The sequence below is a fragment of the Meles meles genome, chromosome X, assembly GCF_922984935.1.
Source record: "Meles meles chromosome X, mMelMel3.1 paternal haplotype, whole genome shotgun sequence".
Taxonomy (NCBI): domain Eukaryota; kingdom Metazoa; phylum Chordata; class Mammalia; order Carnivora; family Mustelidae; genus Meles; species Meles meles.
In genome coordinates this window covers 15,142,619-15,166,263 of record NC_060087.1, presented here as the reverse complement: position 1 = coordinate 15,166,263, position 23,645 = coordinate 15,142,619, and the positions used below count along the sequence as shown (strand labels likewise).

The 23,645-nt window shown below is 47.4% G+C and overlaps 1 protein-coding gene across 7 annotated transcripts in view; it reads left to right on the top strand.

Annotated features, from left to right (window-relative positions):
- The window catches only part of PHKA2 (phosphorylase kinase regulatory subunit alpha 2), a 78,632-nt gene that overhangs the window by 32,772 nt on the left and 22,215 nt on the right, over positions 1–23,645 (top strand). For 5 of the 7 annotated variants that reach the window (XM_045995087.1, XM_045995082.1, XM_045995086.1 and 2 more), the window contains 14 exons: positions 20–102; positions 2,570–2,650; positions 3,781–3,879; positions 5,890–6,036; positions 7,658–7,711; positions 8,311–8,433; positions 11,439–11,534; positions 13,381–13,488; positions 15,251–15,329; positions 16,202–16,336; positions 16,994–17,103; positions 18,228–18,372; positions 18,628–18,706; positions 22,877–23,040. In XM_045995087.1, the coding sequence (XP_045851043.1) occupies positions 20–102; positions 2,570–2,650; positions 3,781–3,879; positions 5,890–6,036; positions 7,658–7,711; positions 8,311–8,433; positions 11,439–11,534; positions 13,381–13,488; positions 15,251–15,329; positions 16,202–16,336; positions 16,994–17,103; positions 18,228–18,372; positions 18,628–18,706; positions 22,877–23,040 (1,503 nt within the window). The remainder of the gene's footprint in view (positions 1–19; positions 103–2,569; positions 2,651–3,780; positions 3,880–5,889; positions 6,037–7,657; positions 7,712–8,310; positions 8,434–11,438; positions 11,535–13,380; positions 13,489–15,250; positions 15,330–16,201; positions 16,337–16,993; positions 17,104–18,227; positions 18,373–18,627; positions 18,707–22,876; positions 23,041–23,645) is intronic. The other 2 variants (XM_045995083.1, XM_045995085.1) reach the window with 2 other exon arrangements.

Sequence of the window (23,645 nt, the reverse complement as noted above, 5' to 3'; positions counted from 1 at the left end):
GTTTGTTTCTCTTTACTAGGTTTACGTATTATTTTTACCCTTGACGAAGTGGCCTTCATACAGAATCTTGTTTTTTACATAGAAGCGGCATATAAAGTTGCTGTAAGTATCCAACCTGGTAGTTTTTCAGGTGTCCCAGTTCAAAACAATAAAAAATCACACAGGTCTCGAATGGCCAGGCTGGCTGTCTGGGCCTGATCAGAAGGTTAGCAAGATTTGAGCTCTAAGATTGTCACCTCTGCACACGAAGTACCCATTTTTGTCCTGGGACCCAGCGGAGGAGTTGATATGTTTGAAAGGCACCACGTGCTCTGTTTGAATCCTTTATGCTTTTTAAAAACTTTTTTAAAAAAGATTTTTGTCTATGTATTTGCCAGAGAGAGAGAGAGACAGGGAGAGAACACAAGCAGGGGGAGTGGCAGGCAGAGGGAGAGGGAGAAGCAGGCCCCCAGCTGAGCATCGAGCCCGATGCAGGACTCCATCCAAGGACCCTGAGATCAGGACCTGAGCCGAAGGCCAACGGTTAACTGACAGAGCCACTCAGGCGTCCCTATGCTTGTTTTGGATAAGATCCTAATGTGTCCTACAGCAGGTGCACAGGCCAGCCAGAATCAGCGTGAAGGGCAGCAGGGTCAGCTTGTCAGTAGGCGCTGCAAGCAGAGGGGACCTCTTGAGGCAGCCCACGGGCAGAGGGGCCTGGGCCAGATGTGTGCCCCAAGCCAGGTGTGGGTGGCTGTAAGTGTGTACAAAGCCCAGTGCCTCCAGGCTGCTCTCTGTTGCAGCAGGTGAAGCCTCATGCACTTCTGGTTGTTCTAGAACAACTCATCTGTGCAAAGCTGACTGTAAAGGCAGTAAAGAAAGGGTAGAGTTTGGTTTAAAAAAAAAAAAAAAAAGCCACTATGGTCAAAAGCCAGGGTCAGCAAACATTTTCTGTCAAGGGCCCAACAGTAAATAGCCTTTTGGCCTCTGCGGTCCCTGTTGCTTCTCACCTCTGCCCTTGTCGCTAAAAGGCAGCGGTAGACAACAGGTGAACGTGTGAGCATGGCTGAGTCCCAGGTAGCCCTTCTTTATAGAAACAGGTGGCAGAAGACCAGCTTGGGTCCAAGGGCTAAACTAGGTCTAAAGAGGCGATTCTCGGTACAAGGCAGTCGTCCCCTCCCTGGGGACATTTGGCAATGTCTGGAGATGTTTTTTGCTTGTCACACTGGGGAGGGAGCTACTGGCATCTAGCAAGCATTGATGGGGGATTCCGCTGGACAGCCCCACAACAAAGAATGGTCCAGCTCAAAATACCAGTAGGGCCGAAAGCTAAAGAAACCAAAGGGGAGTGGAAAGTGTGGGACTTTAGTTGGACCTTGGAGGATGAGCCAGGTTTGGATGAGCGGAAAGAGTGGAGCATTAATGGGCAGGAATGGGCTCTGAGTGTGAGAGGGGTCCTTGTGGAGAGGGAGTGCGGAGGGAAGTTGGAGACTTAGCAGAGACCAAAGTCCGCCTGTGGGCCTGCAGAGGGTGGAGGCCACATAACGGAGGTGTGGTCAGCTGCAGGGAGGTGCCCAGAGCCCCTGGGGGATAAGCAGTTTGTCTTTGGAGATTCTTGCCTGGCAGAGTGAGCTGATCAGCAGTGTTTGAGGATGAGTCACTCGGTCTGGGCTTGGAAAGAGAATGGGTTGGAATGTGGAAAGGCCCCGATATGAGGAACACTGATTTGAGTCCTGTGGCTCAGCTACAAGGCATGCCAGCAGGAAAGAGTCTAACATCGTTCTGGTGTGCCTATGTCTAAATTTGCACATTTTAGAAATGTTCATCTTTGCAGATCAAATAATAAATACCGAAATTTTGGCACTGATTCTGTTCTTGTCGGCTTGTAATTTTTCAGTAGTGCGTGTAGCACTATTTCAAAACAGTACCCAGCGCTTGCCTTTCTTCAGTGAAAATAGGAATTATGAGTTAGGGATGCATGTATCACAGCCTTTGTATGGAGTGTTCTGAGCCAATTCACAATAATTGGTTTTAAAAGACCAAAATTGTTCAGTATTCTGTGCCTCAATTTTGATTTTGGCCTCTGTTACTTGCTCAGCATTTTCCTCCAAGAAGTAATATTAGAAATAGGTATTAAATTATATTAAGTGATTTGATTGGCTTCAAGCAGTTAGAATACATTTGTTAAAGTTTCTTTTTTCTATCTTACAATTTGATACAAGTTCAAAGGGATCAGTTAAATAGAGGGGCAGCATTTCATTTGATTTGAAGATAGAACATTTTGTTCTCTACAAATCAGGAGTTCCTTACAAATTGATAACTTTTAAGAATAAGAAAATTGAGAGTGTCTTTGCATGCATTTTTGTTCCACTTGAGTATTTACTTGCAAAATTCTGCACAGAGGTCAAATGGAGTAAAATTGAGGGCGAGCATGCCTGAGTATAGAAAGCCATGAATTCAGGAACCTTTGAGAAGAGATATTCATGTTTCTTTGTGCCTGTGGTAACATAAAGGAATTATTTTTCCAAAGCACTGCTCCTGTACCTCTTTTTCGTGCTCTGATGACGACCTTTTTTCATTCCCTCTGCAGGATTATGGAATGTGGGAACGGGGAGATAAGACTAATCAGGGCATTCCAGAATTGAATGCAAGCTCTGTAGGAATGGCCAAGGTGACGCTCTTGACCTGTCTGTTCTTCCTTCTGTGCATTTCTACTGCTGCGATTTGGGTCTCATCTTTAGGAGTTTGGATTTAATCTGATTAGCATATTTTCAAAAGTTGGCAGCAGGTATGAAATTCAAGTGGCATGTATACCGCAGCGGGACTGAGATTATAGGTAAAGAATGTAGGTTTCCTACTCTGAAATGTGCGTGAGCCAGAAATTAAGCTCCCTCCTTCCTTATTATCCATCATTATCACTCACAGGTCTAAGGCCTTGCTGTTGTCTGAGCACCTGGGTGTGTGATGTCCACTCTTCTTTTCTGGGTCATAAAGAAGGCGGAAGAATATGACTGCTTTGTAGGGCAAGGCTTACAAGTTCAAAAGGCTGTGGGGGTCAGGGCAGGCAAGTAACATAAACAAGTGGAGCTGGCCAGACAGAAAAATATTGAAGGGTACTGGAGACGCTGGGAACTTTCTCTAAAGGTATTCCAATTCAAAATCAATTTCAAAAATTTCTTTAGGCCAAACAGAACACAGCTGTGGGCCAGAGTCAGTCCCCAGCCACCAATTTACATTTCTTGTCCTAGACATTTCACATGCCTCCCCTCCTGCCTCCCACTCAAGACTGAAGTTTAGCCTCAGATAGAGTAAAGACTCCAGAGCTAGAATTTTCAGAGCAACAGGAAATATGTTCTGTGAAGGCCAGCTGACAGAAAACATACTTAATACTAAAAGAATTAACCTTCTTTAAGTGGCAGGCATGCTAACATTAGAATTAACACAAATAGGTGAATGAAAGAAAAGCTGTCCATGAATTTAGTGCCCCCCCCCCACCCAGCCAGTGTTATGAACTTATTGATATTTTATGTTTTGGTCGAATACTGACTTCATTTGGAGAAATGTTTGTCTGTTTTCTCTTTCTTGTTCTGCAAAGAGCAGCAATGTGTAGGAAAGGTCTGATTCCACTGAAAATAAGGGTAGAATATGTCTATAGGACACTTTAGCTGAATTTTAAAGATGTGTGTTTCATCACCTTTGGGAAAACATGTATGCTAGATTGCTTAGTGGGAAAGGAGGAGTACTGGATATGGGAGTGTTTGTTTACTAGAAAGAAAAAGTGATTCATTCCTGTGCTTGTAGGCAGCTCTTGAGGCAATTGATGAACTGGACCTTTTTGGAGTGCACGGAGGACGCAAGTCTGTCATCCACGTCCTGCCTGATGACGTCGAACACTGCCAGGTAACAGCTCCAGCCTCTCACGGTCTGGACAGGAGGGAAGGACACTGACAGAGCAGAAGACCTGGGCTCCAGGTCACATCCTTATCTATCTATCTATCTATCTATCTATCTATCTATCTTCCTTCCTTCCTTCCTTCCTTTTTTGTAAGATTTATTTTTAAGTAATCTCTACCCCCAACATGGGGCTTGAACTCATGACCCTGAGATCAAGAGTTGTATGTTCCACCAACCACCCCATACTCCTCACCTTTCTTGCTTGGTGGCCCTTGGCTTCTCCGAGCTTTAGTTCCCTCATCCATAAGATGGGCCTACTGGCACCTTCCTCTCCTGTCACACAGGGCAGTTATAAGGATCAGAGTAAATCAACTTAGCTTGTTAGAGTGCTCTGTAAGCTGAGAAGTACTACGTAAACCTGAGACACAATGACGGTGAGGTATATATATGAAGTCAACCATCACAGCAACCTCACTTGGCTGGAGACAAAATCTGATCTGCTTTTTGAGCATATAGGTGGTTTTCTCTCAAGTTTCTTTCATGATGCCACCAAATCGAAGGACCAGCAAGCAGTAGTTCACTTGGGGAGAGGTGGCGATGGGCGGAAAGGATGGAGGAGAGCTGAGATGGAAGAAATGGCAAATTAGTGGACCCTGCCTGAAATAAAGGTCAGAGAAAGCAGGGATTTGTTGCAGGTTAGGGGCCTCCATCAAGCAGACAGCAGATCCCCTGTTGCCGGTCAGTCAGCAAACTCTTACTTACCGAGCGCCCACTGTGTGCCACAGCCCGTGCTGGCGTTGCAGGGGTGAGAGCCGTGCGGACTCGTTAGCGGAGAGCTTCTGGGGGGAGTGTGAGTTTCCAGGCAGAGAGCCTAAGGGAGGGCAGCTAAAGAACTGGGCTTGGGGGTCAGTTCGCTTGAGGAAATGAAGCTTTATTCTGAAGCTGAAGCGTTCCCCATCCTTACCCCCTTTGCAGCTCACTCCGTTTTCCCACATTAAGTAGTCCTTAATGGGAAATCTGCTGTTTCTTGGGGCATAGTTTAATAGAGTCGAGCTGGTGTGCCCCTTAATAATGCGTGGTCCCTAGTGGAAGCTGTGTGAGCTCTGTAGCCAGCGGAGCCTGGCTTAGAATCCTTGTTCTGTCGCATGAGTCTCTGTGTCTGCATCTCAGCCCTTGGGTGTGAACTGAACATAGTGTCCAAATTCCTTCTTTGTAAAATGGAGAAAAGATTTTTTTTTAACATGACCAGATGGGATTTATTCTAGGAATGCAAAATTGGTTTAACATCTAAAAATCAATCAATGTAGTATACCACGTTTATATGAGATTTAATACGCTTACATTTGCAGGGCTCTAGCCCCATGTCTGTAACGCTTGATCCCCAGTGTTCTCTGCCTTCCCTTCCCACACTTACCACTCACCTTCCTTTAGTTTATAGTGCCTGATCCAACCACCTTATAATTGAGGCTATATTATAGTGCCACTAAGTAACCCGAGTTCTAGGACTACAATAATTCTGTTATCTACCATTTTGCCCGAGTGTTTGTGTGGTGTCTTGGTGCTGACCCCTTCACGTGGGTTCTGAATCACCCAGGCATGTTCCACAGAAGTCAGACATTTCTCCGTGCTGGCCCTGTATGTGTGTGCTCCTCTGTCTTTGTCTTCACAACCAGGACACCCTGGCCTGTTGACGGAGTAGTCCATAATTCTTCCCCTGCATGTCCAAAAGACAGCAAAGTCAACAAAAGGCCCCCAAGGGAGGGAGACCAGCGGTTCTCAGCATGGGCTCCAGGCAGTACTGTGCCCTCCCTGACCCTGTCCTCTCCCATAAGGAACAGGAATCATTGGCTGGGCAGATGAGGTCCCCCAGCAAGGGTTGTACTGGTAGGAAAAATCTCTACTCAAAATCAGCAGACTCATTCAGATGTTCTTTGGGGCTACGGTCATGGTCTCTAGATACTGTTTGCAATGGTTCATGCTTCCCAGGTTCAAGCCATCTCTTTGTTTCTTGTTCAGTCTATTCTGTTCTCCATGCTGCCAAGAGCATCAACATCTAAGGAGATTGATGCTGGACTTCTTTCCATTATCTCTTTCCCGGCCTTTGCAGTAGAAGACGTGAACCTCGTGAATGTGACCAAAAATGAAATTATTTCCAAGCTCCAGGTAAGCATTACTCATGCTGGTGTCCTTCTGCTCTGTGTTACATGCCCCTTTCTTGATGACATGGAGCAGCTCACTCAGGCCTTGGTTCTCCATGAGGTCAGTGGCTTGGTTTGTCTAAGTGGACTCGGAGTTTGGGACCCAAAGCCAAGTGTACGGGGGAGAAAACAGTCTCAGAGGGATCCAGTGCCCTAGTTCTTCTCCTGACAGCAGAGCTTGAACTCAGGCTGGCACCTTTGAACTCCAGTTCGTACCCTTTCTGTACTTCTAAAGCAGAGCTTCTTAACCCATTAGAGATCATAGACCTCTTTGACAATCTCTTGATAGCTAGAAGGTCTCAGCCAGAGAAACACACACACATCCCAGTATCCTCCAAGTTTATGCACATGTCTGGGGACTTGGCGATCCCAACGGTCAATTGCGCTTACGAAAATCCCTGCTCTGAGGTGCAATGCAGGAACTATGACAATATACCAAACTGATTATTTTATTAAATAGCCAAGTGGCGATCCCAAAGGTCAGTTGCGCTTACGAAAATCCCTGCTCTGAGGTGCAATGCAGGAACTATGACAATATACCAAACTGATTATTTTATTAAATAGCCAAGGCAACTGAGCTTCTCAGTAAAATGATCAAGAATGTAAGTTTTCTTAAAAAAAAAAAAAAAAGTAAGTTTCTTGAGCCGAAATCTTCATTTTGATGATCCTCCTTAGATTCTGTAAAAAATGCTTTTAGCCCTTGGATACAGAGGGATTGAAGGGTCTCCAGTTACATCCCCAAAAAAGCTGTCTCACAGTTTAGTGGAGAAAAAGGAAGCTCTTTTATCTTGTCCCAGTAGGCAGGGAGTCCGTGCAGGGAATGAAATGTTTAAAGGGGAGCAGGTTCTTGGCTGGTCTTCCCCAGGACTCTGAGAACTCTCTGGGGCTGGCCGCTGGGCGTGTCTGGCCTCTGAAATGCGCTAAAGGAGCCCCCAGGCACTTAAGAAACTGGGGAATGGACACCCGACACTGCTTGCCGGGGACTGGGGAAGCAGATGGAGAGCTCCGTGCCACTGTCCCTCTTTCTCAACACCCAGAGAAACCACCAGCGAGAGCCCTAGGCTGGAGGAAGCCCCCGCTCACCCCACCCCACCCCTGCCCTGCCTCCACCTCGCTGCCGTACTTCTTTGCATCCAGAACCTAATTGTGAGGAGTCTGGAATGTCCTTTTGGCTTTCCAGTCTTTCAGGTAGAAGCAGTCCAATTCAAGTATCTGTCTTGGTGGGTTCTGGGAGCAGTGAGGGTCCCTCTGCATCTTCACGTGATACAGCCAATCAGAATGAAGGGCTGGTCACTCTGGGGACTCTTAGTGATGACTGTCCCGGCCCTGATACTCTCACCGGAAGTTTCAGCATTCCCTTCTCAGCCCTGATCAACCCTGAATTTACTTGGCTTATTACTTAAAAATAACCTTTTGAAAAAAAAATAACCTTTCGTACTGATAACAAAGAGTACTTGGTACATGTTTCGTGATTAAAAGATTCATGGGAATGGGGGTGAATGGCCAACACGAACCAACATAAAAAGAGAAAGACAAAGAAATTGTTCTCTTTCCTCAAATGTACTTTTTTTTCTTTATCTTCTTAGGGGCGTTATGGATGCTGTCGCTTCCTTCGAGATGGTTATAAAACCCCAAGAGAGGTTGTATTTAAATATTGTTTCTTATGATTCCTTAACTGCTTCATATTGAAATCACCACGTGGTGTTCTCCCCCTCTTGATTATAAAATTACATGTTAGAATATTGGACAGGGAAATCTTAACTTTGGAGACAGCGAGGCTGGAGTTAGGCGGTAGAATAGTATCATCAGGAGGACAGGAAGCTGGTGGTTTAAAACCAGCCTGTAGACAAGGACAAACAGTTCTGTGGCTCACGATGTGTTCAAGAGCAACTGTGGCCTCCTTCTCGAGTTTCTTTGCTACAGTGACTGATAGAGTGGTTTCCGCAAAGCAGATGGTCTGCTGAGCACTGCGATAGGCAAATTGCTATTTATTTGTTAGCAATATAGGAAGCTTATTATAATAAACCACCAAGGAGTCTTGTGTACATTTCCGGTAGACTTTTCGGAAATTTTACCGTGGAAAGCGGCCAGTCATAGCATCTCTCCGTTAGAGCGAACTCCTAATCCCAGCCGCCACAGAGCTGTGGTGATTGAGAAAGCGAGGGGAACCCGGTGGGGTCAGTGGTGTTATATATGTAATCTGACAGCACCTTTCAGAAGGTTTCCTGTGTGGTTCCAGGACCCAAACCGACTGCATTATGACCCTGCGGAGCTCAAGCTCTTTGAAAACATTGAATGTGAGTGGCCCGTGTTCTGGACGTATTTCATAATAGACGGGGTCTTCACCGGTGACGCCGTTCAGGTGAGAACATGCTGGGTGTGGTGTTCATACTCAGCATTTTCATTCCCTCAGCGTCCTGAGTTAACGTTATTAGAGTGTAAGCTTACACAAGACTCTAGGACCCCGTTTCAGCTATCTGTTGTCGCTCCACAAGTTTTCCCAAAATGTAGTGAATTAAGGTAATGGCTGTTTATTTGCTCATGATTCTACAATTTGGGCGGGACTCAGCAGGGACAGTTCGTCCCTGCTTCACTTGGTGTCAGCTGGCTCACTGGGGTTTGGAGGAGCGGCATCCGACATGGCGTCGCTCGTGGCTGGCCCTGCATGCTGGCTCTCTGCTGGGAGCTCGCCTGGGCTCTTGGCTCTTGGCCCGGGCCTTGCTTGGCCTCCATGTGGCTAGCTTGGGCTTCTCACAGAACTGTGGGGTCTGATCAGTTAGGTCTTTCCCAGGATGGTCGTCGTGGCCGGGAATGCAACAGCAAGAGCTGCCAAACATTCTTAAGCTTTAGGCCCTGAGCTGGCAGAGTCCCTTCTGTTGCATTCTATTGCTTAAAGGGTCATGCCACGTTCAAGGGGAGGGGACTGCACAGAGGCCTGAGTACTAAGAGGTGGGGTTCACTGGGGACCACAGTGGAGCACAGACAGGTTTAGTCGTTCTGTTGTTTTTTGTTTTTTTCCGAACAGCCTCGGCTTTTGCTGTCTTCAGTTCTGGTAGAAGAGTGCGCTCAGCTAACATCTTATTTAATGTAATAGCATTCCAGTGGGTGCCCAGCCTCCAACCTCAATCCCTGCTGTTTCTCTGTACAGGTTGCCAGGGGCATTTTATTAAAAGGCAAATTAGATTATGCTACTGCCTTGCTTAAAAGCTTTGAAAGGCTCCTGCTTGCCTTGGGACAAAGTACAAGCTCTTCTCCTGTTTTTGTAGGACCTCATAAAATCTGGCCGATTTCTTTCTGTTCACTTACTTCCTTGAGTTCTGTCTTGCGAGCACCCTGAAACCCTTTCAGCCCTCTGGACAGGCCACGCTATCTCTCCTCTTCTCAAGTGCTCAGGCCCTGCTTTTCTCCCTCAGCTGTCTCTCTCTCCTTCACTTATTCGCTGGTAATGTCTCTTCTTTCAGAAAGAAAGACTCTAAATGCTGGATCGATGCCCCTTTTATATGTCCCACGGCACTTAGCACAGTATGGCCCCTGTAGCTGTATTTTGTCTCCCACCTCCCTGCCAGACCACCCTGCTAGACGTGGTCTCTGTCCAATTCACTAATACATTCCCTGTCCCTAGTGCATAGTAAGTGCCGAGTAAAAAGATGTGTTCCTGCAACATTCATTTGTTCAAAACAGATTTCTTTAGCCTTTGCTGCTGTGCATACGTTCGTTGGTAAGTAGAACAGACCCGTCCTCGTGAAGCTTATGTGAATGAATGACAACCTCAAACGCTTTAGTGTTTTCTTAACCTGTTCAGGCCACATGTACATGGGTGGGATGAGCAATCCAAGGTTTATTTTGGTTTTGAAAACTGCCTCTGCTCAGAAGTTCTGAGAGTGGTTTCAAAAGTGGCAATAGGGGCCAAGGGCAGGTCGCCCCAAGGTGAGCCACTTTGGCATGAACACTGTTTTGAGTTAAAAGTAATCAAAACCCAGTACATTTGGGAAATGCCCTTTACCTCCCCATTCAACTGCTTGCCTAGACCAGTAAGAGAGTTACCAACACCAGACAATGATTCCTCTTAAGAAACCTGTGTGCACAGCAGGGCCACCTTTGTTTTCCAAACATCTCCTCTCACCTTCCTGCAAATGCTCTTCCTTCCCTTGGTGTCCTGTGACCCCCACCCCTCTCCTGAGCTCAGGTCCACCTCATGGTGCCTCATTGTCTTTGGAGTAGCCCATCTGTGGATTCCCTGTACATACGGAACTAAGTTCGATTTTCTGTTCATCTGTCTCATGTCAGTTTGATTCTTAGTCTAGCTAGAAGGACCTTGACGGGCAGAGAAAATTCTTCCTCCCCAACATGGTAGTAAGCTTGAAACGTTGATGTTCCCCGATTGTTGATTCTTCCTGTTATGCTTTAGCAATCATCTTGGGTCTTACGTTTTCTGTCTCTTTATCCCAGAACTGAAAGGTCTCAAAAGGATTGAGTTAGAATTTCAATTGTGAGGAAACTTGACAGTTATTAGAAACAAAAAAGCTGAGAAGACAAAAAAGATTGTGCTTAGGTCCTTATTTTCTAGGTCTCACAGAATTTACTGCTGTTAGGCCTATTCTGTCTTTTCCACTTACTGCCCAATGACCTTTAAAAAATGACGCACCCCTGGTGAAATGTTGCTGTCCACAAACTTCAAAAGAAAAGGAAATGAGATCTAGAAGGTGTTTGACTAGGCTCTCCAAGATGAAGTGTATTAAACAGCTGGGGGGCGGGTTAAGGGTTTTCCCTCTTTTGTCTATTCCTTTACATACTTAGGGTTTTTTTGGTTTTGTTTTGTTTTTTAGTCACTGCCTTTTTAATTGAATGGAAATGTTTACATCAGTAGCTTTTATTATATGGAGTGGTGTGTCCTAAGAATTGGGGTATAGGGATCATTGTACAAACACTTCCTTTTCCTCACATCAGGTGCATTTTGCAAACATTTCCTGAGCAATAGGTGCTCGAATGAGGGCCTTTTAGGTGGAAAACTCGTGACAGGTAGAAACGCGATGTCCTGCTTAAGGTCTGCCCTCCACCCCAAGAAGCTTATATCGTCTAGCTAGGGAGACAACATTTATGGGTGTGGGAAGTTAAGGCGAAACACTGATGTTGTGAGTTAAAGACAACACAGAAACGTCCAGTGCCTTCGGCACCTTCTAACCTTCGCTGTCAGTGGGGCCCCTAGTTCCTCCTGCACTCCTTAAGTGGAAGGTGTTCGTGCATTTCTTAACCCCGCGGCCTACTAATAATCCGTTGCTTGCCCAGAGAGGTGTTTTTCTAGGATGCACTCTGGGGGTGGTATTGATGGCGCCTCTCTCCTGCTGTGGGGGTGGGGCTGTTTTCCAGGTGCAGGAGTACCGGGAGGCCCTGGAGGGAATATTAATCAGAGGCAAGAACGGGATCCACCTGGTGCCAGAACTGTACGCCATCCCGCCGAACAAGGTAACCACGTGCTGCGTTTCTAGAGCAAAGTGGGTTCACACTTGGCCTTTGGGGATTTTTTATCCCTCTTTCAGAGCTAACACTTTGTGTTCAGAAGTAGTTTCCAAAGCAGCAAGCTAGGTACGGGGCACCAAGGGGTTATAGCGCCAGCTGTGGCTCTGTAGGGTTGCAGGCTAGTGGGGGGTGGACGAGCGGGTCTGGGGCGTGGAGGGCAGGCATGGGAGTGGGGCTGCCAAGGCCCAGTGTGTTAGGGGACCTGCCAGGGCATAAGGAGTACGGGGTGGGGGTGGGGCGGAGACGCCAGCACCTCCACAGGGAGGCAGGAGCTGGCCTATGGGTCAGGGGAAGCCAGAGTCATGCTGTCTTTTTTTTTTTTTAATTTTTTAAAGATTTTATTTATGGGGGGGGGGAACAGGCCCCCTGCTGAGCAGAGAGCCCGATGCGGGGCTCCATCCCAGGACTCTGGGATCATGACCTGAGCCGAAGGCAGAGGCATAACCCACTGAGCCACCCAGGCGCCCCAAGCTGTCTTTCAATCCAGACACTTTGCCTTCTGTGCTTGGCATCAACTATTTCTCATTCAAGGTTTTTAATCTTTCTTAACACTACTTACCTTTCACCTAACCTTAACACACCGTCGGACTGTGAAAGCAGTCCTGTGCACTGCAAAACATCTAGGATTCTGTGGAAAAAAGAACCTATTTCTCTCTACTCTTACTACCCAAAGATAGCCAAACTTATGCCCCAGGATCACTCTAACATTTTAGAGACCCTCCTGCCACATTGTTGTCCTATTGGATTGTTTGATTACTGGCATGTTTTAATTCTGTTCAGTTTATGAGTTTAAGTTCTTCTTAACGTTTAACCACTGCAGCAAATTTCAACAATCTGTTGATAACATTGCTGGTTAATCCACGAGCAGAGGACAACTTCCCTCGTGTTGTGATTTTTTCCCTCTTGGAGAAGGATTTCTTAAATTGCTTTGTTTTTTGGAGGGAAAAAGTGGTCAGTAACATTACCCCCAACCAACATTGTAATAATGGCAAAAACTCAAAGGTCGGGGCCACCTGGCTGACTCAGTCAATAGAGCAAGTGACTCTTGATCTCAGGCTTGTAAGTTTGAGCCCCACAATGGGGGTAGGGTTTATTAAAACAAACAAACAAAACCACAAAGGTCAGCATGGAGTTTACAACAGAGAAAGTTGTAGACTAACTTTTACAATGTGTAGCCAGCACCGTCCATCCAATAAACAATTGTAGCTTATCTTGATGAGTCAGAAGCCCCCAATGGATCCCGCTTATTGAGTCCCTGATGGAAAATTAGGGATCTGAGCATACAGTAGTGTTTTCCTCAGTAAATAGTGCCACCTTCTGGTAATTGTCTTGCGTAGGCACACAGAGTTTATGAGCCCCTGGGGACAAGACGAGAGAAGGCTGACCTAGCTTCCGGCGATGCCCTGCTGTGGCTGTAGGGTGATGTTTTAGATCACTGTACCCATAATACAGACAAGTGTAAGCATGAGCTGTGAAACTTCTTGTTGCCCAGAGCTGTGCTCAAAGGAGGCAGGCTTCACGTGCCTGCCTCTGCCTTTTGCCATCTGTGTGCTTGTGGGCAGGGCACTGGCCTGGAGTCAGGCCTGGATTTGAGTTCCACTTCTGCTGTGTTGAGCCATGTGGCCCCCACACAAAGGCCTTAGTGCTGTGGCCTCCCTGTCGCAGTTCTTGCACAGAACTGGCCTGGAGGCTCGGGTGGGTGGCCTTTTGTAAATCCTCAGCGCGCTCCCCAATAGACAGTGACATTTTTATTCTCTGACATCCTGACTTTGGGTTTCTCTCTCTTTGCCAGGTTGATGAAGAGTATAAGAATCCCCACACGGTGGACAGAGTCCCTTTGGGGAAGCTGCCCCATCTGTGGGGTCAGTCCCTATACATCCTCAGCTCGCTGTTGGCAGAGGTAAGGGACTTGGGGACTTCACAAACTGGACACCATCTGATATGAGGTAGAACGGACCCCGGAAGAGCACAGGGGCTCTCTGCCCCGGGTGGCTGTGAATGTCGTTGGCATCTCATAGCTTTACGGTCAGCTGGAGTGGGTCGGCTCTGAGGCCTGCCGCCTGGGCTTGTGTGTCCATGTTTACACTAAGCCACTTCAGCGTCAGCTGTGTGCCAAGCGCTCCCATCGCCTCCCACCCCCATCCCCGTATTCCTGGTCTGTGGCTGGAACCAGTTTGAGCTGACGGTCAGCAGGAGACTAGAACCTTGCCATTCAGGCTCAGCACATGTGTGAAAGATCCAGGTTTGTGGAAGCTGCTAAGTCTGCTTCTGGCCACTGCTGGCACAGTCCTGGCCACGGGCAGCCGAGCGACTCTATGGTGCTGTCTCTGTGAAGGGGCAGTGGCTGGTTTGGCTGTGTTGAACTTTGCGTCAGATGTTCCCTCAGCCCACAACACCTCACGTGGAAGGTCTATGACCTCTGACTCATTTCTTCTTGTTAAACATGTTCTTGCCCCCTGGCTTAAGTTTTTAAAATGCAAATGGTTCTATGCCAACTGGAAATGAATCCACCTCCCCAGTGGGGCTGGGGGGGGGTGTGGGAGATGTATCAGTGATGTTATCAGATGGGTTCCTCTGTCCTCAGAGACTGCCCAGCTTACTCCCCTGGGCCCCTGGGGAGAGGTGTGGACAGGAGAGTTGCTGGGAGCTCCAGCCTATGAGGCTGGCCCAGTCCTGTGTGTTCTGCCAGACTCTAGAAGTGGGGAGGGTTGGGGGGGTGAGTCGGGAGTCCCATACCATTGGGGTTCCCAATGTAGAGTAGAGTAAAGCTGTCACAGTGGAAGTGGCCCTCAGGAGCTATGGGTGCTGAGATGGGCCACTTGTTTCGTGGCTGTGATTGCCTCCTCGATTTAATGGTCACGTCCTTGGGGGTAGGGACTGTCTTCTATCTTTATTAGTAGGGAAAACCGTGTCTATCTCTTGGAAAGCCAGCTCTGCCTCTGACTAGCTCCCTGACCTCGGGAGCCTCAGTTTCCTCATCTGTACAGAGGCTGGGCTTAGTCATTTCTGCTGTTCTTTCCAGCTCTGAGATGAGGGACAAACAACTCTGCTCCTGTTGCCTCCGCTTCATTGGAAAGACCTTCCTACACTCCCAGCATTAGGTCCCAGTCCTCCTCAGAACTCCCAGAGCGCCTGGATGCCACTCGCTGAGGACTCGGGTCATTCATAGAAGCTGTGAGGGGATCCATGTTCAGACAGCACTCCGTGCAAGCAGGGAGGGGAGCTTTGTGTTCCAGGACCGTCAGCCCTTTCTGCCACCTAGCTTAAGTGCATTACCTCAGTTTCCCCACCTGTAAAATGCTAATGGTAGTGCCTCCCTATCAGGAGGCCTGAATGTGACCTTGTACGTATAGGAGCTTAGCACAGGACCCGGCACAGAGTAAGGGCTTAGGGGGTAGGAGTCACCGCTGTTCTTTTCAGTCACAGGAGACGGTGGCGTGTGTGACTAGGCCCCGGAGAGCTGGGTGCGAAAGGCACAGTACGTTTATCAGTGGCTGTCTAAATGGTGTGCTGCGCTTTAGAGAAGAGAAGCTATTGACCTGAAAACCGTAAAGGAATAAAACACTGAATACTTTGAGCCCCCAAAGGTTTCATTTTCCAAGTTGGGTTTGTGGTGAAATTTCATTAAGTGTTTTTCAGTGCTAACGCTCCTCTTTTCCTAGGGATTCCTCGCCACTGGGGAAATCGATCCCTTAAACAGAAGATTTTCCACTTCTGTCAAACCTGATGTTGTAGTACAAGGTTTGTGAGCACGTTTCCTATTCATATTTAACTGTGTAAAGCCAATGTTATTTTTTTTTTTTAAGATTTTTGTTTATTTATTTGTCAGAGACAGTGGGAGCAGGAGAAGCAGACACCCCGCTGAGCAGGGAGCCTGATGCTGGGCTCCATCCCAGGGCTCTGGGATCGTGACCCGAGCTGAAGGCAGACGCTTAACGACTGAGCCACCCAGGCGCCCCGCCACTGTTATTTTTAATGCGAAAGATTCCCTAGTTTCCTGTTCTGTTTAAGAAGCACAGATGTGTGCTTTAGCGTCTGTCGCTTCTGTGACATCCCTTCCATAACCCACTAGCTCCCAAAGGCAACAGTATTCGTCCCAACCACAATGTTACTTTTTACAAAGCATCTGTTTTCTTGAATCTAAATCTCGATGGCAATTGGGGCACCAGTGAGTCACTAGCACCTTTTTTCGCTGCAGTTCTTTAAAAAGTAGAACATGGCTGTGGCCAAAACTCAAAACCCAAGTGGAGCTGCACTCACTCCTTCCTTTGAGGTCTGACTTCTCTCCAGAGTTGCAGGCTTCTGTTTTCAGCTGCCTCCCCTCCTGTCCCGCTGGCAGCCCCTCCAGAGAGGGGGGAGGCCAGCCTGGATGCTGCTGCAGAGCCAGCTCTGCCCAGGCTGGCCGTTTCACGTCTCTGTGCCTCTGGATCTTCATCATCTGCCCCCCACCCCTCCGCCGGGTGGCCTTGAGATGCGCTGCGATGGGCCCAAGGAAAGCCCTCAGTGCAGGATGTGTATGGCACAGGCCAGAGGAAAGCTCGGTCGGTCATGTGTTCTCCGTGTGAGGAGGCGAAGGCCGCGGTCTAACGCAGATGCTACGCTCTTGTTCGCAGTTACTGTTCTGGCCGAAAACAACCACATTCAGGACTTGCTGAGGAAACACGGGGTAAACGTCCAGAGTATTGCTGACATTCATCCAATCCGGGTCCAGCCGGGCCGGATTCTTAGTCACATATACGCCAAGCTTGGTAGGTCTGGGGAGACAGTTGGGTGGTTTTGGCGAGGGGGCATCTTGGTTCTAGGTTTGGGGTCTGAGGGGGACCGAGAGGTATAAATTGCGAAGAGCTGGGCAAGACACCAAAGCACGGGGTTCAGCCTCTTGGAGGTCAAGAGGAGCTGCACAATAGCACGTTCTCACGCTCACTCGCTAGATGTCGCCCCAGTGGGGCTGCGCCCTTCGCCCCATCTGTTGTAAAAATAAGGCACCCTCTTTGAAAATTCATGATTGGAACAGCCTTTTGTGTCTTGATAACATTTATGATTTTTATCTGTGGTCTCAGAAAATGCTCCTTGACCCATTAAAAAATGGGAGGGGCGTTCTCTTTTTCTAGAACCTAACTTAGTAGGCTCAATATGTAGTTAGAAGTGAACGTTAATAAAGTTCTATCAGTAGTTTTATTCCATAGAGATGTTGAACTGGGTGCTGGCTACACATGCATGAAGAGAAGGCGGTGGAATTTGTTTTTGATTCCTCCTTGTCCCATTTTAAAGAAGGATCGACGGTATTAGAAAAACCAAACCCTAGAGTGGGTTAATGAAAATAGGCCTGGTCTTAGCCAAAGTCACTTGGATTACACGTTACCATATTGGTTCTATCTCTAATTTCTCTTTTATTTTTCAAATAGGACGGAATAAGAATATGAAATTGAGTGGGCGACCATATCGGCACATTGGCGTCCTTGGAACATCTAAGCTATATGTGATTAGGAACCAGATCTTCACTTTCACACCCCAGGTGAGCAGAGCAGGCCGGAAGCAAAGCCACACACATCCTTTCAGTGAGCTGCTGTGAATGTGGCAGAAGGAGGGTGTGCATGTGTTCAAATAGCAGTGGGTAGGATGATTCCCATTACCCGGTACAATTCTTTACTCTCAGTGGATGCTCAGTAGGCGTGGCTTGAAGCAGACATCGTGTGCTATCACTTCCAGTCACGAGGTAGAGAAGTTCACACTGCTTTCCAAATTTGCTAGTGACCTGGCGCTTGACTTGCCGCCCTCATGCCCCAGGTAGCTGTAGTCCCTCACCGTTGCTTAGTCTGTCTGAACACGGTGGCACACAGCCTGTCTGATTTTCAGGCTCCGACCCGCTTGATGGTATCTCAAATATACCAATTAAGGAACTTTTTCCAGAGTTTTTGTTTACAAAGGGAAGTAGCCCCATGGAACCCAAACCAAATGTTTTCCATCCATTTGGCCGGGTAGAAAGATCAGCTATGGGCTCACTTTGTCACCGTGGGCATGGCCCCCCACCACGCAGGCACACTGTCATCCATGGGGTCCTGGGTCAGTAGCCCATGTTGCTCGCTTTAATCTTGTGTTACTTCCCATTGTAACCAATTTCGGAGCAGAGCGGAGTGTGGCCTAGTCCAGAGGCTAGGAGAATGATTTGATTTTCATCGACACCGGGCGGTAGTGCCTTTAGTTCACATTAACCAGGCTGTCAGTCGGGTAGACGCAGTCTCCATGTCTCACCTGCTCCCAGCGCCCTCCCTTCCCTCACTTCGAAATCCTCTGAGCCCAGCAGCCTTAGAATGAGGAGGATTTAAGGAGTTATTGATTTCCTTTCAGGGACAGTGGTGTTTTGGGCCAGGTGCTTACATCCTCATCGGAGGAGCTGTAACTAGATCTGGCCGCGCACCTTTCCCTTCCACGCGACTGTAGCTGCGGCTCCGGGGCAGGCGACAGATTGATTGTTTTGCCTGATGGCAAGGAGAGCCCCATGATGGAGGAGGATGACAGCCAGGATTGAGGCTCTTCTCTGGGAACAAAATGCAAGGATTAGCATTGCCGTGAATGACAGCTGGGGTGGTGTCGAGGGAGCGGAGGACAGCCTCTCACTGGGCCTGATCTGACTTGCAGTTCACCGACCAGCATCACTTCTACCTGGCCCTGGACAATGAGATGATCGTGGAGATGCTGAGGATCGAGCTGGCCTACCTCTGCACCTGCTGGCGAATGACGGGCAGACCCACGCTCACCTTCCCCATCACCCACACCATGCTCAGTAACTCTCTGAACTCCATCTGCCTGATTCATGTCCCACGGTTGATTTGGGCCCCTTCCAAAATGTTTAAAACGAGTCAAAGCCAAGTACTGAAGGGGGTTCTTAGCAGATCGGTTTCTGAGCTCAGGAATCTTCCATAAGGGTTTTAATTAGATTGTACTGAGGAAGACATTTCCACGCATGCCTCCCAAACCAAAAAGTATTCCCAGATTAAGTAAACTCACTTGTCTTTTTATATTTTCCTTTTTCCCTTAGCAAATGATGGCTCAGACATTCATTCTGCAGTTCTTTCCACAATTAGAAAACTAGAGGATGGATATTTTGGGGGAGCCAGGTAATTTGTGATTTTTTTTTTTTGTAAAGTATCACTGACCTTTCTTAAAAGTCCTTTGCTGCCCTTCTCCCACTTTTCATATCAGTTGCTGAACGTAGAAACGTGGAGCTTTAAGAAAGAAGTTAAATCTTACGCTTTTACCCATGTGGAGCTGGAATCGTATCGAAAGCAGCTTTCAGGGGGTGTTTGTGCAGCTTTTACGGCTGCCAGGAGGCCTGGGGCATAGAGAGGTGAATGTACAAGTCTGTCTGCAGGGGCATTCTGGGACTGCTTGTATGGGATGATGCTGTGTCTGTTTCTGGTTAAAAGGCCTGGCAGAAAACACCCAGTGCCTAGGTCTGGTGGGTGCTCCGGAGACACTCCTTGAATTGACTTGAGTGTGCTGTCGCCTGTAGAATAAATCACAGAACTTTATAAATTCCTTAGGTGGCCCTCAGAGCAGGGTGCCTGAATGGGCCTGCCTAGACCACTGCCCCTCATCCTTAGTGGAGCGACACGTACCCTGGTTTGCAGGCCCATGGTACCAGATGCTCCCCGGTAATATGGGGAAGCACCTCGAGTGACGGGGGGCTCACCTCCTGGAAAAACTGATTCCATTCTTGTACGCTCTGACCATCACAAGGCAGAGATTTTCTCGATAGCATCTGTGCCCCGATCTCTCCAAATCCCATGGAATATGTGAGAAGGGTTCTAAAAGAACCTCACTGTAAAGCTGGCCACACGTGAGGTATGACCCTTCGTGGGCCCTGTAGTCTTCCACTGGGTCCCTGCTAGAATGCCAGTTGCTAAGTGTTTGGGCATTGAAGTCAGCCCTTCTCACGTCTTCCCGCCCTAGGAACCCTGCTGCCACTGTAATGTTTTTTAAAGCGGCGGTAAGATGCTCATAACGTAAAATTTACCCTCTTGGCTTTTTTAAAATGTACAGTCCAGTAACGTCAAGTACACTCACACGGTTGTGCAACCAATCTCCAGGACTCTTTTCATCTCGCAAAACTGCAGCTCTCTCCCCATTATACAACCGCTCCCCCGTTCTTGCCCCAGCCTCTGGCAACTGCCCTTGTGTTTTTCGTCTCTAGGTGTCTCAACTGAGTGGACCCGTGCAGTGTGGTTTTTTTGTCCCTGGCCTTTTTGTCCCTTCAGAGTTGAGTCCCTGTACTTCTAAGTGCTGGGATTGGCACCTCTGCTCCCAGAGCTTACTGGGGGGTTTTGCAGCGAACGTGAAAGGCCTTCATTCTGAGCTTCTCCTGGGAGCCTCCACGAGACCATCCCCAGCACCCACATCCACACTTGCCATCCACATTTCTAGCGCTAGCACCACAACTGCACTTGGCCTGCACTTTTGTACGTTTCACGTCCAGTTTGGATAAGCTGCCACCGGGTGTGTGGCATCGCAGCCCAGAGAAAATACCATATGCCCGTAATTAACTGCTTTCCAGAATAAACTCTCGAGCTGAAATCTAATCATTGTCCAAAAGGATACTGCCTGTAGTTAATGGCTCACTTGCATGTGTGCCTCGTGTTGGTTTGCACCGTCTGATTGAGTCTTCACTTTGTCATGTGGGCTGTATTCTTTTTTTTTTTTTTTTTGAGATTTATTTATTTGACAGAGACCACAAGTAGGCAGAGAGAGAGGCAGGCATAGAGAGAGGAGGAAGCAGGCTCCCTGCCAAGCAGAGAGCCCGATGCGGGCTCGATCCCAGGACCCTGGGATCATGACCTAAGCCGAAGGCAGAGGCTTTAACCCACTGAGCCACCCAGGCATCCCATACCTGTTTTTTTTTTTTTTTTTTTTTAAGATTTTTATTTATTTGACAGAGAGAGATCACAAGTAGGCAGAGAGGCAGGCAGAGAGAGAGGGGGAAGCAGGCTCCCCGCCAAACAGAGAGCCCGATGCGGGGCTCGATCCTGGGCCCCTGGGATCATGACCTGAGCCAAAGGCAGCGGCCCAATCCACTGGGCCACCCAGGCGCCCCTATGCCTGTGTTTTTAATCTTAGCAATCTTACTGGGAAAATACAGTCTCTCTGTTGTAATATTTTGCATTTATTTATAATTTTGTTCACGTTTGACAGTTAAACATTTTTTTGTGTAAACTTTGTCCATGTCTTGTTCCATTTTTCCATTTGTTCTTACTGGTTGTAAGAGCTGTTTGATATTATGAAAATTAGTCCTCTGTTTCCATATTATTACCGCAAATGTTTTTTTCCAGTGTATCACTTGTCTTTTGACTTCATTTCATGCCGTATAGGTTTCTGATTTTTACGTTGTTAGACTGATATTTATCCTCATTGCTTCTAGGTTTTGTGCCATGTTTGCAAGGACCCTTCCTTAGAAATTATTCTTAAAAGATAGAATGGAGAAAAGGATGATGTTTTATTTTATTGTTTCTTAATTTTTTATTTTTAGGATTTTATTTATTTATTTGACAGAGATCACAAGTAGGCAGAGAGGCAGGGAGAGAGAGAGGGGGAAGCAGGCTCCCCGTGGAGCAGAGAGCCTGATACGGGGCTCGATCCCAGGACTCTAGGATCATGACTTGAGCCGAAGGCAGAGGCTTTAACCCAATGAGCCCCCCAGGCGCCCCTGTGTTCTATTGTACAGACAAGGGGCTATAGGCTCAGAGATCAAGGGGCACACAGTAAAGAGGTACAGGAGCTCTGTATGAACACGGAAACCAGGCTCTCATCTCCATGACGAGCTGGACGAAGGCTTAACAAAAATCAGGAGGGCCTCCTGTTCACAGAGTATGGCAGACGACCCGAAGAGTCATGGACGGGAGCAGGAATGCCTAGGCTCCGTGGGCTGCCTTTCCTATGAAGTTCTTGATAATTAAAACTGAATCTCATTATGACTTTTCCTTAGGTTTGAGAGTCTTTAAAAAGCTGAATTCACCCCCGTTGCAGGACTTTCCCTCTGGCCCACCCGGGGTAGCTTGCTATCAGAAGCCTTTGTGCATTAGTGCAGTCCCACATTCGACCTGTCCTTTCAACTTCCTTCAGAGAGAAACTTCCATGGTCTTCTTTTGTACACTCCACCGCACCTCACCTCCTCCTGTCCCCAGTCTCAAGGCAACAGAATCATTAGAACCTAGAAGGAAAAGATTTTACTCATTAACCGAAAGGCTTTTCTTTCCTTCCCTCAGGCCATGTTTCTTGATGTCGTTTGCCCACTGAAGCTCATGCACCCACGAATTCATTTGCATCCCAGGCTTCACTGTGCTCCTTAAACTGTTTTCCTCAGCCTTTTCAACTAAGCCCTCATCTGATGCTGATAGCTCCGAGGATCCTATTGTCTTCTGCCTCCGGAGCTTCCTTTTTTTTTTTTTTTTTTTTTTTTTTAAAGATTTTATTTATTTGAGAGAGAGAGTGAGTGAATGCTGGGAGGAGCAGAGGGAGAAGGACAAGCTCTGCTCTGAGCCTGCCCGGGGGCTCGATCCCAGGACCCTGAGATCACAACCTGAGCTGAAATAAAAAGTCGGAGGTTTAACCTACTGAGCCACCCAGGCGCCCCCAGAGCTAACATTTTAAGAAGCGCACAGTGGTGGCTTTCTGTAGGTTGGCCTAGGACCCCACATTGCCAGGACCCAGGACCCCACATTGCCAAACCCAGCTTGCGGTTTTCAGTGGAACTTTTCCCAGCCCGAAAATGTAGTAAGGCCACTCTGTGAACCTGCTCCAGTCTGGGGATGGCCCCATCGCATTCCTTCTAGGAAGAACTTTGCCTTTGAGACTGGCTCTCCTCTCAGAGACCTCTCATATACCTGTGCCTGGGTGACCATATTGCATGGTAGGTTTTGTTCTGATCCAGTTGTTTTAGGGCAGAACCCCCCCCCCCCCAAGGCTTGATTTGGTTCTAGTTAAAAGTGGTTTAGTCCATTTGTTTTGTAAAACTTTGGTTGGTTCAGTAAAATAGATTTCTCTTTGTGTTGGGTTTGGGAGGAAGAAATCAGCATGATTCATTTTGGCTTTTAATATGCTCCATGCTCCCACTTTATACTTAGTATTGAATTTTTGTTTTAATTTCTTGGCTGACTACTTATGTGGGGCGCTCTGCAAAGTGATGTATTTATCAATTCTGGCAGAAGCACCATCTGGTTGTTGAAAAGTCTCTGATTCACAGTGGAAATTTGTCCACGTGCACCTGTATCTCTAACCTAGTGTCTCCTTGGCAGAGTAAAATTAGGGAGCCTTTCGGAATTTCTTACCACGTCTTTCTACACATATCTGACCTTCCTGGATCCAGACTGTGATGAGAAGTTGTTTGATGATGACAGCGAAGGGAGCTTCAGTCCTGATTCGGATTTGGGAGGGTACTTGGAAGACACCTATAATCAAGGTATGGCTTGGAATGCCTTTGCAGGTGGTTCACTGAATTTATTTAAACCTTGGCATTGTGATAAAATTGCAGGGAGACTCACGTACAGAAAATGATTGGTAATTAACATAACAAAAAGAGGCTTTGGAAACTCACATCTGTTAAAATGAATAAAATGCCAGTTTATAAATCTGCACTGCAGAGGTGGGGCTGTTTTTTAAACCTAAAGGGACGAAGGGTTTCAGGAACGAGGATTCTTCACAAAATATACTCTGAAGACAAAACACATTGCTCGAATTTTCAAAGGAATGGTAGAGTCATCTAGGTTTGGTTGGATTATGTGGATGAAATCCTGTGTATATGATATTTCTCAAGCTGAGCAAGGTTTTGGGTTGAAGTGACCGGTTTTTACTTTTGTGCAGTACATGGAATTGGGGCTGGGCATTCCATAGTGCTTTAGCTCCCTCGTGACCAATTAAAACAAAAGATCAGATGTTTGCTGCTGGCCCTCAGGGTTTCATATGCTTTCAAGTTCATCTTGGTACGATGTGTATCTACCTTGACCTGTATTTTCTTTTCCTAGGGTGAAGGGCTTCCAAACAATAACTTTATAAGCATGTACGTTA